Source organism: Sceloporus undulatus, chromosome 1 (genome assembly GCF_019175285.1).
Source record: "Sceloporus undulatus isolate JIND9_A2432 ecotype Alabama chromosome 1, SceUnd_v1.1, whole genome shotgun sequence".
Lineage (NCBI taxonomy): Eukaryota > Metazoa > Chordata > Lepidosauria > Squamata > Phrynosomatidae > Sceloporus > Sceloporus undulatus.
Window position 1 is genome coordinate 257722672 of NC_056522.1, and position 14722 is coordinate 257737393.

Below are 14722 nucleotides of genomic sequence, written 5' to 3' on the forward strand. Positions count from 1 at the left end.
GCCTGACCACACAGTAGCTATCTATACTCTCTGAGTAAACAGAACAGGAAAAGTTAGAAGTATCTAAGAGAAAGAGAGGAAGCCTTCTTCCACTGATGTATTGTATATTGCTGCCTAGAAACCAGCAGTGTACAATACACAGCTTTTGCTGTCCTTCAGCTGCCTTATGGAAAGTAGAAGATGCATCACAGTGTAAAATTATGAATCAGGACTGTGGAAATCAGGCACACTGAAAAGCATTCAAATCATTTCCCAAGCTGCCATGTGAATGTGATCAAGAGACTTGTATTCACTGCATATTTCAGTCAGTCAGTCTTAAACCTAACTAAGATCCATGATTATTAACCAAGAAATTTAAGAAAGTATCACTCTTTATGAAGGCCAGAAATACCCAACAAAGCATTCCCAGCAGCCTCATGTAATTCCCAGAGTTCTAAGGGGTGGGTGAAAGCTTAATAATCCGTTTGGTTTCAAATGTCTAATATTGATGTATCCTTAATAGATACAACTCTGAGGTAGTTAATAAAACATTGTCTTGTCATCAGTTCCACAAGTGGGCTGCAAGGATATTTGAAAGCTAAAATAAATCCAAAGATTTGAAAAGACCAAGCTACTTTCAGGGAGTCCAGTGGCTACCATGTGTCACCAAAGAAATCATAAAAGGAAATGCACATAGAAATACTAACTTCAACATGAAAATTTACCTATGACCTAGAAAGGCATCTTTACCTCTAAAATGTTACAAACTGTATACAGTATTTTTAGTGTTCATATAAACCAAACTCCAGCATACTAGAAATCTGAATTACAAAATTCCATTATTGTTTTTAGATCTGTATCAAATGAAGAAAGGACTGGGTGGGAGCTCTCCAGTATATCAATTTTGTACACAAAAGTGAATTTATGCAGTGTGGTTCCATTAAACTAAAACTGATGTGGAAGTACAGTTTTGAACTGATTGGAAACTGGCCAACTCTTCTTCAAAATTACCCATCTTGAAATGTCAAATATAGATTTGCAAGCACCAGCAGAATATCCATGCTAAGCATGCTGTGAGATATGACTCTGGGCAGAAGGCATAACTTTTCATGTTACCAGCAGTGGATGAGGTTTTGGCGCAATTAACAGTAATCTTTTATCCTACTACATCTGCATCCCACAGGGAACAGGAGGCTTGGCTGGAATCTTTATATCAACATTGGAAAGAAGAGATACTGTCCCATTATGTTCTAATGCCAAGTAGATATGGCTTTGGTAAGCTCATTAGGTCTCATATCCTCAGTACTAGCTAGAGGTGACCTAATATTCTCACTAGTATGACCTGCTCTTCAAGAAGACAGAAAATGGCTACTGTCAGAAAGAAGTAGTGGCAAGGCCTGCTCAGACCACTAGTGGCAATCTTATTTATACAAGTTCTCCTTCACCTATGAGGCTGAAGTGGTTATATTCCTTCTGTTCAAACCAGGCCTGGCTTTCCCTCCAACTTAAGGATCAGTACTGTTGAGGTTATTCTCAGTGCCAGAGGGTGATGCAGAACTGTTTTCCGCATTTTTCTGGTTGGCTGTGGATGAACCTGTTATGAGTGATGCACTCCCAGAAAGTTCTTGAGAAGAAGGTAGACTGGGGATGGTTGAAGAGGAAAGAGTTTCAGCTGGAGGCGACAGGGGATGGTTGTGGATATTTGAATACTGAAAGAGGGAAGTTATGGAATTCCTGAGGTTGGCTGCATTGAGAGGAGTGGAAGTGTGGCCATCAAGGGAAGGCACAGATGTTCCAGTGGTCTCTATAATGAGAGATGGGAGATTAGAATGAGTTGAAAGGGAGCCACTTGGCCTAGTAGAAGAAGAACCAATGCTTTCTGGCCTGTTCTGAATTTGCACAGGGGACCATGATTTTATCATTGCAAAATGGCCCAGCCAAGAAGAAGGGGGCTTGACACTTGGTGGTCTGTTGAGACGCAATCTGGTGGGACCTCCTTGTCGAGTCTGATGGAGCTCAACATTCCCTGGTGCAGTTGGGCTCATGGGTGGCATCTCCAGAGTACTTGCAAAGTGAACCTCTGGGCCGAGTGAGACAGGTGCCAGGGTAGAGTTGCAGTTGCTGCAATTTCTGTTGAATATCAGGGCCATGGAATGTTTTGGAAGGGTTTGTAAGGCTGCCTTTGGCTCTCCATCTCCCAAGTGAGCGTTGGTTAGGGTAATCTCCATTGACGGCAGACCATCTGGTGTGAAATAATCACAAACTACATTGAGCACTAGTTATTCTGAAATATTCCAGTCAATCATCTGTTTATGGCCTCGGTTACAAACTGTACAAATCTCAACCTACAGTGAACACAGGTGCATGCAAACACCCCTACATGCTCACTAACTACCTCCTTTTGAGGTATCACACAATGAGATGAAAAGATGCACACACACATACCTTTTCCTGTCCCCAGGAGCACTACGGTGAGGCAGATAAAGCTGATCATATCCATAAAATACATATGTCATAAAAATGATAAAAGCACACTAAATAAAAGAAGCACAACTGAAGACAACCACATGTGATGCCAAACAATGTCTTTTACCACTTTTCCTAAATACATGCTAAATATACGTCTAGTCTGATCCCCAGTCTTTAAGGTGGCACATGATTCTGTTGGTTTTAGGTACAGCATAATAACTTGCCACCCTATGACATACTCTATAACAAACTTTACAGCTGTGTGCCATTGTACAAGCTAAGAACAAAGGGGGGATATAGATGGGGGAAAAGGGACAGCGAGATGCCGCCCCTTTTGGCCTCGACAGAGGCCGTCGCAACTAAATGGCATGGCCTCCGGGAGCCCTAAAAAGAACCCGCTACTGGAGGCCGCACCAATTAGTTGCTGCGGCCTCCGTCGGGGGCAAAAAGGGCCGGCGTCTCACCATCCCTTTTTCTCCATCTGTAGTTCCTTCTTCTTAACTTGTACATTACCACACAGCTGTAAAGTTTGTTATAGAGTATGTCCTAGGATGGTAAGTTATTATGCTGTACCTAAAAACAACAGAATCCTGTGCCACCTTAAAGACTGGGGATCAGACTAGACATATATTTAGCATGTGTTTAGGAAAAGTGGTAAACAACATTGTTTGTCATCACATGTGGTTGTCTTCAACTGCTCCTGGCAGGTTCTTCTTAGGGTGCGCCCACTGCGCCATTGGCGCCCTCTCGTGTGCTGATTACATCCGTGCATCACAGTGGACACAGTGTACGTCATCATGGCAGTTCCCATGTGCATGGGGCGAGCCATTATGGCATGGTAGGGCTCAGGAGTGTGGGGTCACTCTGCTCTCCCAAGCCCTATAATCGGCCCCAGGACGGCACTTTTTGCCCATCTGTATCAGGCCTAAATTGTGGAGCCAGGTGGAATTAACATGAGAAGGAGCACAAGCCAAATCAGATAAATCCAGAAGACAGCAATTTTGAGATCAATTTCTTAGAACTTTTCATAGGGCCTTTGCCCTTACCCCTGCCCTTCACTCATATTTATTGCCCCAGTATTCACTCCTGACCCATTCTGCCTTCCACCACCACTCCTATCCTGGCAAATTGTCCCAAATTCCATTACAGAGAAATTAATGCATTTTCTGAAGTTATTTTTTATGTGGAACCTTAACTACATAAAACCACATAGAAAAACTGCCCCCCTCCCCCACCGGCATCATTCTTGTTCTGAGATCTCAAAGTGCTATAATGGTAATAATAAACTTTGAAAAAAAGGGGCCTTAACTAGAGCAAGAAACTACAGCAAGTCCAAGGGCCAATACTCTTGGGGCATTCTGGGGGCCACATGGGCTGGCAAAAATTCCAAAAAACCAAAACCAAAAAGTGGTCAGGTTTGGTTTTGATTCTGCTTTTGGAAAAGGGCACACATAAAATAAATAAATAAAAAGCACAGCAGGTTCCTAAAATCTATTTGAAATGTGAATTGCCTGCCCTGGGAGCCTCCAGGAGAGGCAATTCTCTCTCTCTCTCTCTCTCTCTCTCTCTCTCTCCCTTCCTCCCGCTCTCCACTGGCAAGAGTCTGGTGAGTCTAGAGCGAGTGAGGGATGTGTAAAAACCAACCTTGGGGACTGCAGCTGGTCCCAGGGCCACACTTTTCTCACCCCTGACACAGATAAATGTGACTAGTGTGCTTACCTGTGATTTCATTACCTTGGCAGTCAGGGCAACAATGTATAGGGGGGTCAAAAGGCACAGTACAGGTGCTCGGACAGGACCTCTTTTCACAACTCACTTCTCCTAACTGAGAAAACATGGAAGAACATATGAGAAATATTGGGTCAGTAATGAGAATCAGATTGCACAACAGATGGCTAGATTTAATTAGGGGAAGTCATGGGCATGAGTCTGAAAAATTTAGCAAGGCAGTAGATGGCAGGGAGTTTTGAAGATGTCTCATCCACAGGGTCGCCATGAGTTGAGGTCAACTTGATGGCAGTTAATAACAATGAGAATCCACAGCTTTCCACTGCAGGAAGCCTTGGGTTCATACGCTTCCCTCCCTGCTTCCTCCTAATCCTCTTTCAACATACCAGAGGAAGGGATTAAAATTGGCTTCTGTGGCTGTTCAGTGCAGCCTCCAACAGCCCTAGCCCTCAAAGCCTGTGTTGAGTGAGAATGGAAGCTGCAGTCTAACAACATCTGGAGGACCGCATGTTTCCTGTTAATGGTTTAAATTAGGGGTGGAAGTCTGGCAGCCCTCCAGCTATTGTTGTACTGTAACTGGGAGCTGCAGTTCAACAACACCTGGAGGGCTGTATAATTCATGCCCTGCTTTAAATAATGGTTAGTAAGAAGAAGAATCAAACCATGATTAAAAAAAACACATAGTTCCAAGTTTGGACACAAAAGGAAACACAGTCATGGAATCATAGAGTTGGAAGGGAGAACAAGGGCCATCTAATCCAACCCCTGCCATGCAGGAACACCATCAAAGTATTCCTGAGAGATAGACATCCAACCTCTGTTCGAAGATCTTCAAAGAAGGAGAATCCACCTCTCCCCAGGCACTGTGGGAAAAGCTCTTACTATCAATTTAAAACTTGATGTGGATGCTTCAGATATCTTCCTCTGGTACCCAAAAGAGGAAGAACATGGGAAGAGGTGTATGCACAAACCTGAGGGGCTTGCTGCTGCTTATTCATCTGTCAGAAAAAAATATGTTTCCACACAGGCCATTATTATATTTACAATGTATATTGCCAAGTATCTGTATTGGTTAGAATGCCTCTTCAGTCAGTGGTGAAAAATACTTGGAGCACTAATTATAAGGCATTTGTTCACTGTTTTCTAAATTGCTGATAGCCGATCTCCTTTGTGGATTCAACATATCAGCTTCATATGTCAATAAGAAAGGCAGGGAAACATCACCAGTGTGTGAGTGTGAAAAAAGGTCACCCTTTAAGGACATCAGCTGGTTTTTCTACTCTGTTTTTTTTTTACCTGAGAGCCTCACAGCTCACCTGGCAGGTACAATAAATGCAGGGTTCACCTTCTGGTACAAAGCTGTGACCATTCACCACTTTCCTCCCTTTGTAATTGCAGTCTGCACAAGAAAAATAGCACAAGTTGCAATCTGAATAACAGAGGGGCTGAACAGACCACCCCTAAGGGGTGGCCTGCAGCTGCCTCTTTCTTTGTCGGATTGGGGCCGCAGCAACTACACGCCACAGACCCAATCTGGCCTTTCAATGGCACAAAAAAGGAGCCTGCAAAAAGCAGCTCCTTTTTACACCATGGAAAGGATGCCATAGCCGCCGGCACTGTGGCTTTCCAGTGCTCTTTTGGTGCTGCGTCACTGGACACAGCAGCGCCAGAGGAGCACTGTGATGCCGCCTGCTGTGCGGTGGAGCGCACAGCATCACGTGGGGGCAGAGTTTGGGGCATGCATCGTGCAGATGCCATGCCCCCACTCCACCCTGATGCTGGGCTTTGATGCCGGTCTGTCAAGGCTGAGAATCACTTTACCAAATCCCATTTAAGAGATATGACCAGACAGATTAGAATGATATTACATACAAATTTCAAAACCCTCTTCCTTTAGCAAAAGAATACACTTAAAACACTGGAAAACTGAAGCTGCTAAATGCTGCACAGCTGTACTTTACAAGTCAGCTCAAGCCAGGATATAAATGCTTTTGCAGGAGTAGAGAAGGCAAAGGGGAAGCAAACTACTAACTATTTATCAGGATACTGAAAATCCACATTAATTACTGGCATAAATCAGAATTTTCATTTTTTAATCTCATTTAAAGAAAGCAACACTGATAACACATACCTAGATTATTATTAAACATACAGGAAAAATTGCAATTAAAAAAAATTAAGTAATTACTAGTATGAGACCATGAGATTTTAAGCCACAGAGACCTTCATCAGCATATGAGTACAAAATTGATCATGTAGGCTTATATCACAGCAAGTGATTCTTCCACCATGTCTATTTCATCTGGAATTGCTCATTCACTTTTTCATGAGATTCAAGGCAGAACTGTTGCCAGCTCACTGTATCCCAAAATTTTTATATTGACTCCCCCACCCTCCGACTATATTAAAGCCTTTTGTTAGTTTTTTTTGTTAAGATTAGACCCAGAAACACTAATTTGGCTTTTTAGAACTACAGTGCTTTTACACAGCAACTCCTGCCTTTCAGCTTATCCTCCCTGTATCGCCTCCTGTTCAATATGGTAGTAACATTACTACTAAATTTCTCCTGCCTATAATTTGATCCGGTTCTCACAGGGCAGGACAGCAAAGTACTGATATTCTTTCAATATTTTGTTCTTGTTTTCAACAGAAAAATAACTATATATTGTCCATTACTTCTTCATCACCTATCCTCTTTTTCATCACCTTGCCTTTAAAATCCATTTGGAATTGTCTTCTGGAAAAGCTTTAAAATTACAAAGCTTACCATGACAAACTGGGCAGCATTCTCCTTCTGGGTGGAAAGGGTAGGTACAAAAGACAATACAGTCCACAGGAGAGCAAGCCACAGAGCCCAGCTATAAGACACAAACAGACAAAAACAACCAGAGAGAGAGAGAGAGAGAGAGAATAAACAGAAGAGAGATCTTGAATTAAAAGCAAAGCAATGCAGACAATCTCAGGACATGACTACATGTGGATTTTAAACCATGATTACACCTGAAAAAAGTGGCTTTGAGTAAGATAAGCTAGTTATTTTTAGTAAAAGGAAGAAATGTTAGCAAGGAAGTCCATATTTATGTATGTTTTCATGTTTTTGTTTGTTTTCTTTTTAATCTACATCTAATAGTCTGTTTTGTTATTATGTTAGTTTTATATTGTTTTGCTGTTGTGCTTGTTGGTAAGACTCTGTGGACAAATGTTGCTTTTATCATCTGTGGTAATACTTACTACATTGTAAGAAGAAAAAAGTGGCTTTGGCAATACTTATCGCATGACACTGCCTCCAACCTGTAGCTGCTGTGTTTCCCAACCACAATTAGGATGTCCCTTTTCATTGATGGGAGAAACCCATCAATGAGTTGTCAACAACTCAAGTGTCCAGGTGCGAAACATTGCTCCCAGGACATTATCAACACTCATGTGATGTTCAATGTCTCCTACTCTCACCGTATCCCCTCTCCCCCTTGCTATTACCAAGCAGCCCAATTACCTGTTTTCTCCTATTTCCTTTCTTTCTTTTAAAAACTTTTTTATTGACTGATGTAGTAGAGCTCTGGAATTGCATGAATTAAAATTAAAATAAATAATAAAAAACAAATAGCAAAACGAGGCATGAGGGAGAGAAACGGTTAAAGGGGACTCACAGAATGTGATGGCAGGAGCAGCCCCAGTCACATGATTCTGAAGAAATGTGCAATTGGAGTTTTGGCCATGGTATGTTTCCATTCCCCACTCCTGCTGAAGGAATGGGGTTCATGCACTAAAGCCCTAAATTACATTTTCAAACCTGGTTCACCTCATGCTTCTGTGGTTACAATAGATAATCTAGAGAGCTTTAAAAAAGCCATTAAGACGGATCTCTTCCGGCAAGCCTTCCCGAATAAAATGCTCGGTCACAAATAAGACTTCCCTTCCAGCGAACTCTGCCTATGATGATTTTTATTTAACTCTTAGTTTTTAATCTTACATTGTTTAATCTTGTTTTAAGGGGGGTATTATGTATATATGGATGTATTTTAACCTGTTGTACGCCGCTTTGATTGCCTGGCAAAAAGCGGGATAGAAATAAAAATTTTATTTATTTTATTTATTAGATAATGGCTGAGGTCCTATACTTCCATCATTGTACTTGTGCCAGGGGGAGATGAGAAGGCTGTCAGTTTCAAGTCATCTATGTCTTGAGAGTGATGGGTGGAGTGGAGTGCGCAGAGCCAAGGCACTATTGGAGCGGGGCCTTAGACAACTGCCTGTGCCATCTACATACACCATCAGAAGCATGGCATTTGAGAAACAAGTGGCTTTAGGTTGGGTGTCAGTACAGGTGCTACCTTGTGTGAGCCTGGAGTAAATAACACTACTCATATATTGAACCACTCCATGAATGGTATGCCACTATAGGATCCAGCCATGTTTAAACTTATTAAGATTACTATCTGAGCAGTGTAAAAGTATCAGTGTCAGCAATTAACAGAATTTGGCTTCCTTTTTGGAGGACAGATCATAGGAAACTTGGTGTATTTTTGTAATACATATCTGTAAATTATTAAAGCATAGGTCAAGACAAGCAGTTTAGCATTCCTCATATGAATCAGTTCAACTGCCTCATATCAGATCTGCAGATCTTGCACTCTAGAGCTCATAGCTGCTTGTCAGCTCGCCCACCCTGCTTCTCTTTCTTTCCTAAACTAGTCTGCAGTTGCCTTCACACAAAGAATGTAATGTAAAACATTCCTTTATTCTCTTGAAAAGCTAACCATATCAGAGGAGTGAAGGATAAGAGAGATAAGAGAAAGGTGGTATTTGAGAGAGGATTGTTTACGAAGAAAACTTTTTCAATTTTTCCATCTGATGGTAAACAATTGATATGAGAGATTGTGTTTGTGACTTAAATGTTTTATGTTATGTATGTCTGTTTTTGTAAATTTAATAAAATTTAAAAATTAAGATTTTTAAAGAAAAGCTAACCATACTATCACAGGCAACATGCTGTGTTTTTCCACCTCTATAATAAGAACGGGAATCATGTTGCCGGTAAGCCACATGTAGCCTAAGAGAGCCCAAGGGACCCTCATCATGCCAAACAAACATTTCAATTTAAAAAAATCAAGTGTTTTGTCACCAGGGATCTTCATGGGATATGATTCTCTGATTAAATGATAACACACACACACATATACATCAGGCTTCAGATTGTAGTTCTGGGAAATTCAAAATGGCCTGGTTTATGGGGACATGAGATTGGTAAAAATGAGGGCAAGAGCAGCCTGAGACTCTTCACAGTTGTCCATTCCACTCTGTCAGACTTCTTAGTAGGATGGAGCACTGACTACAAATTGAGGAAGAAGAAGCAGATCACTTACCAGACAGATGCAACTTAGACAGGGATCCAAAACAGAAGGGAACGTCTCGTTGTTGTAAAAGATCCCTCCTGCATAGGTGCAGCCTTCCATTAACAAAGAGAAAAAAACATATTTACTTTGTCCAAGAGTCACATTAACAGCTTGCCTAGGCAAAATATCCAATTTACTCAAGAGACTCCTAAGTGAGCAGGTAAATATAACAAACAATCTTCAAGAGTGGTTCAAGATGGGCTTTCATCATGCTATCACCCTGTCTCATTTGCTGAATTTATGAGGGCTTCAGATGACACTATCTTCCAAAAGTTACTCTAATTTTCTCACATCTTCTTCTTTTAAACTTAGGAAAATCAATTAAGTAGAAAAAGACAGAACAACTGCACAGTGCCTTCTCATCATTAGCATGAGAATCCTCCATCTGGAAAACCCTAAATCATAATCTGCAGGTCCCTGTAGCATTAATAATTATACCCTTTTCAATCAGAATGCAATGCATGTCAAACAAAAAGCAGGAATCTAGTACAACATAACAGATATACTTTTAAGCACCAAGAAAACCATTCTCCAGGGCTTTATGGATTCCTAAACATTATGTTCTAACCTCATTTTATTCTTAGGGCATTATCTCCTCCAAATCATCATCCCAGGATGCCTCAAAGACAAGGTTTTATAGTAAAATCATGATGGGTCGTTCACTCAAGTTTTAAAGGGGTCCATGGAATGTCATCAGGCATGCATAACTTGCCCATGTTTTCCAAGGGCTGGTTCAATTTTGTATCTTACCAGAAAAAGTCATTTTTAATAGGATAGAAGAGTGATGCTGATTTCATAGGTATAGGTGCTCTAAAGGCATGTATATTTTAAGGAACATGGTTTTGATGTGGACAGTGACCTATGGGGCAGATAAACTTATCATGGGTCAACACTTTTCAAAAGTGGCCCCAAGCACAGCACACTAGAGTAATCCAAATGGGACATACTAAGGCATGTGGGATCAATTTACCTGCTGAGCAGTCTGGACAGCACTGTCCAGGTATCTGTATAGGGTGAGGACATGTCTCCAAACAGTCAGTCCTCTTACAGCTCACCGAGCCATCTGTCTGCAACAGAAAAGAACTTCACAGAAACCCACAGCACAAACAGCTGGACTGTGGCAGACAAACAGGTCTGCATCAAAACCTTCCATCGCAGAAGAGCCTTACATTTGCCATACATGTCTGTTTTCTAAGCATCAGGTATTATTGGCCTGTCTGTCAGTTTTCTTTAAAAGGTTCCAGACCCATTTGTTTGTTTTACACCCACAAATATACTCTCTCAAAGTCCATGGCATGTAGGCAATAGTTCTAAGTTTCATCCTAATAATGCTGCTTGTAATACTAGAATTTGAACTCTAAAGTCTCTGAAGTCCCCTTAGGACTCAGTACCCAGGCCTGGTCCAAATCTCCCTAGGCTTTCTGCCATCACTGCAGCTTATCCAATGGCAACCACAGAGGCTGTGATATCACATCTGCCTGTTTAGATCTACTGCAACATCCAAGTAGATCAGAAAGGAGCACTGAGAGAGCTGAGGAAGGCAGACAGGTCACAGGCTAAGGATGAGATTGCAAGAGTTGCAGAGCTCAAAGGACAAAAAGGGAGGTGTGTGAGACTACTAGGAGAGGGGCTTTTGTTTATTTATGATATTTTTCTGCTACCTTTTCTTTTAAAAAGACCCATAGCAGGCAGCTCATGGAAGGCAATAATTTTAGTTATGTGAGTCATGCTATATTAGAAATAAAATCCACAAATGTAGGCCTGCTAAGTGGTCAGGTGGGAACCTAGTCCCATTTTTTTTTTAAATGTCATTTAGCAACAAAAAAGTATCGCTTAGGATCCCCACAGAATATCCCAGTAGACACAAGCAAATATAGATTGGAATTAGAACACTGCTGCTCAAAGTACCAATAGTAAGTTTTCAGTCCTGGCTGAGCAAAAACTGAACTGGGGTAAAGGGCTGTCATAGCATATGCAACAGGAAATTGGAAGGTTAAAGTAGAGCAGGTTATCATTCACCTGGCAGATGCATAACTCACAGGGATCACCCGGTGACCAGATCTGTCCAATTGGAAATTCAACTCCATTGTCATCCACAAAACAACCTGGCCAAGAAAAAAAAACAATGAAATAAAACATAAAGCGAACAGAGAGTAAGAATCTCAGCAAGAGTCAGAGTGAACAAAAAGGACACAGTGTGCTGTGTGACACACACTCACATAGTTGACTTAGCTTTCCATTGTCCTTTGCAAACGTTTTAGATAACCCATTGTTTACCTATACAGTGGTGCCTCGGGTTACGAAATTAATTCGTTCCGCCGCCGCTTTCGTAACCCGAAAAGCATTCGCAAGCCGAAATGCCATAGGCGCTAATGGGGAAAAGCCGCGATTTCGTGCGAAAAAGCCGAAAAAAGCACCAAAATTTTTTTCGTAACCCGAAAAAACATTCGTAACCCGGAACAATTATTTCCTATGGGATTTTTTCGTATCCCAGAAATTTCGTAACCTGGGTATTTCGTATCCCGGGGTACCACTGTATCCTCATGCCATAGTCCCATGTGCAAGTATAAGCCAGTCATGGAGAGCTTACCTGTCACAGGTGCAGCCTTTCGGCAGGTGAAACAGCATTGCCCTGGAGCCAACAGCCACTCATCTTGGGGACACTCCAGAGTGGGACAGGGTGCAAAGGAGCACTCAACTTCACCTTGCTGAGGAAGGATGCAATTGTATTTGTTAGTTACAATAACCATAAGAAGGGCAGGTATGAGATAAAGATAGCTTTCCATTAACTCTGCTCTATTGAGTTTTTTAAAATAGGGATTGCTAAGGCCTGCTCCAGGATACATAAAGATATATGAAGGAGCCCTGGTGGCACAGTGGTTAAATGACTGTATTGCAGCCACTCACTCAAAAACATAAGGTTGTGAGTTCAATACTAACCAGAACTCAAGCTTGACTCAGGCTTGCATCCTTCTAAGGTAGCTGAAATTAGTACCCAGCTTGTCGGGGGCAATTAGCTTACAGTTGTAAACCGCTTAGACACTGCTAGTTCAGTATGAAGCGGTATATAACTGAAGCTGTTTGTTTTGTTTTTGTTTTAAAGCCAACCTTAACAAGTAGCATCTTCCAGCTCATCTCTGCTGTCCTTCACTAGAAGGGACCCATTGGCCATTGACAAAAATCTCTCTGCAAAGTATTACTCAGGACATAGGAGAAATTTTACAAGAACTCAGCAGGAGCTGTTTACCTGAGAGCCTACCACCTAGCCAAAGAATAACATATGTAATCCTTCAAGAACAGAAGGACAGCAAATCCTGTGGGAGAAAGCCTTAGGGTTTAACCCATGCTATATACATGCAAATGGTGCATTCATGTGGTCATTTCACAGTTGTCACATATTACATCCTAACAGTGCTAAGGAAGAGACCTCTTTAAACATGCACAGATTTCGTTTAACTGAATTAACATGCAACATTTCCATCAATAAAACAGTAAAAGTCTGGAAACCTACTGATATTTACTGTATGTGTAAACAGCTTGATATTTTTTTTTTCCATCAAGAATGTCTGCATTCAGTTCAAGGTTGCAGAAGAGAAGCTAGATGTTCAGAGCCATTTATGCATGCAGAGGGGCATGTGTATGCAGTGTGCCTGCACATGCATGTGGATGCCCATGAGTATTTGGCCACACATTCACGTGTGCATTCAGTTGCATAATGTCATTCAACACAAGGGTTGTGTAGCACAGTCAATGCATAATTCTGCTGTACAGCTCTGATGTAGATCTGGGAATACACCTTCCTTTTGACAAGTGAAAAAATTTTATAAGGACTCAGGAGAGACTATTTGCCTGAGAAACTAACAGTTAGCCAGAATAACAAATGCAGTCCTTCTGAGGAACAAGGCACAGATACCTACCCTGCACACACAGGTGGTGCAGTCATCATCATTGAGGCTAAACTCAGTCCCCTCTGTGTAAGTCTGACCACGGAAATGGCACTCTACTGCAGAAGAAAACAAAAGGTGATTAGCGTGGCTATTGTGAAACAGACATAGCAGAGAACTGGAATCAGGTGTAGAAGGTTTCTCACTGGAAAAGGGTGTTAGAGGTGGTGGGGGTACAGTTCCTCTTCCAATGTGGCACTCCCATATAAGGAAGCCTTCCTGGGACTAAATATAGTAGCTTTTAGATGATAGGCAGAAACATTTTGTTTATTTATTCAGGGCTTTTTGAAATGGCAATAAATATATAGCACTTTCTAGTATTCGAAGTGTTTCACAGTCTGTTATCTAGTTGTAGAATGAGCTGTTCATCTACACCAGACTTTTCAGACAGCTAAGATCACACTATTTCCATAACTATGATGGGCTGATGCCTACAAGACATCATACAAGAGGAACCCAAATATCCACAAAGCCTGCTTTGTGAATGAATGAATGAATGAATGAAGTAAATAGGATGTTGTGACTTACCTGGCTGGCAGGGACAACAATCACTCTGAGCAGAGCTGGGGCATGGACTGGGTATACATTCTGGAGAGATACAGGAAACATTGCCTGCCTAGAATCAAGAACCAGCAAAGATTATAGAGCAGATATTGCAACTTTCCATCTTCCTTGGCTTATCCGACACCTTCATCTTCATCCAAGCACCAAAGATTAATGGCCATTAGCATCAACAAATCATAGGAAATGGTCTAGTGTTCATGGGCACCAATCTCAACTGCTTAAAATCAACCCATGATATTTTGCTGCCTGAGGCAAAACAGCAGACTTAAAACCTCCCTGGCACCGAAATTAAAGTGTACAATACCAAAAGACAGTCAAACAGTCTTGGTACATAAGCCTGAAAAATCCCACAAGTGTCTCTCCCAGGCAATAAAAACATAATAATAATAAACCAAGTAATTTGTATTTTATGATATCCAAAATCAGCTGCCTGTAGAGGCCTTGTCGCCATCTTTGAACTGGGCTGATGATATGCCTAGGTGCATCTTATCTACAAAGACTCCCTTTACTCCATCAAATACATGAGCTCAGCCTGGATGATAGAGCTTGGCTCACAAAAAGAAAGGCATTCTAGTGATTAAGTAGGTGGGGATGGCAAGGGTGGAAGCTGAAAAGGGAGGGAATATGACTTATTATGAAAGGGCC

The 14722-nt window shown here is 41.6% G+C and overlaps 1 protein-coding gene across 5 annotated transcripts in view; it reads right to left on the reverse strand.

Annotated features, from left to right (window-relative positions):
- Positions 1-6: 6 nt before the first annotated feature.
- VWCE (von Willebrand factor C and EGF domains) overlaps positions 7-14722 on the reverse strand; it is a 39180-nt gene continuing 24464 nt past the window's right edge. For 3 of the 5 annotated variants that reach the window (XM_042437531.1, XM_042437503.1, XM_042437540.1), the window contains 10 exons: positions 14042-14129; positions 13487-13572; positions 12160-12277; positions 11589-11674; positions 10540-10636; positions 9540-9622; positions 6944-7034; positions 5493-5575; positions 4168-4273; positions 7-2221 (listed from right to left, as the gene is read on the reverse strand). In XM_042437531.1, the coding sequence (XP_042293465.1) occupies positions 1485-2221; positions 4168-4273; positions 5493-5575; positions 6944-7034; positions 9540-9622; positions 10540-10636; positions 11589-11674; positions 12160-12277; positions 13487-13572; positions 14042-14129 (1575 nt within the window). In that variant the 3' untranslated portion in view covers positions 7-1484. The remainder of the gene's footprint in view (positions 2222-4167; positions 4274-5492; positions 5576-6943; positions 7035-9539; positions 9623-10539; positions 10637-11588; positions 11675-12159; positions 12278-13486; positions 13573-14041; positions 14130-14722) is intronic. The other 2 variants (XM_042437522.1, XM_042437513.1) reach the window with 2 other exon arrangements.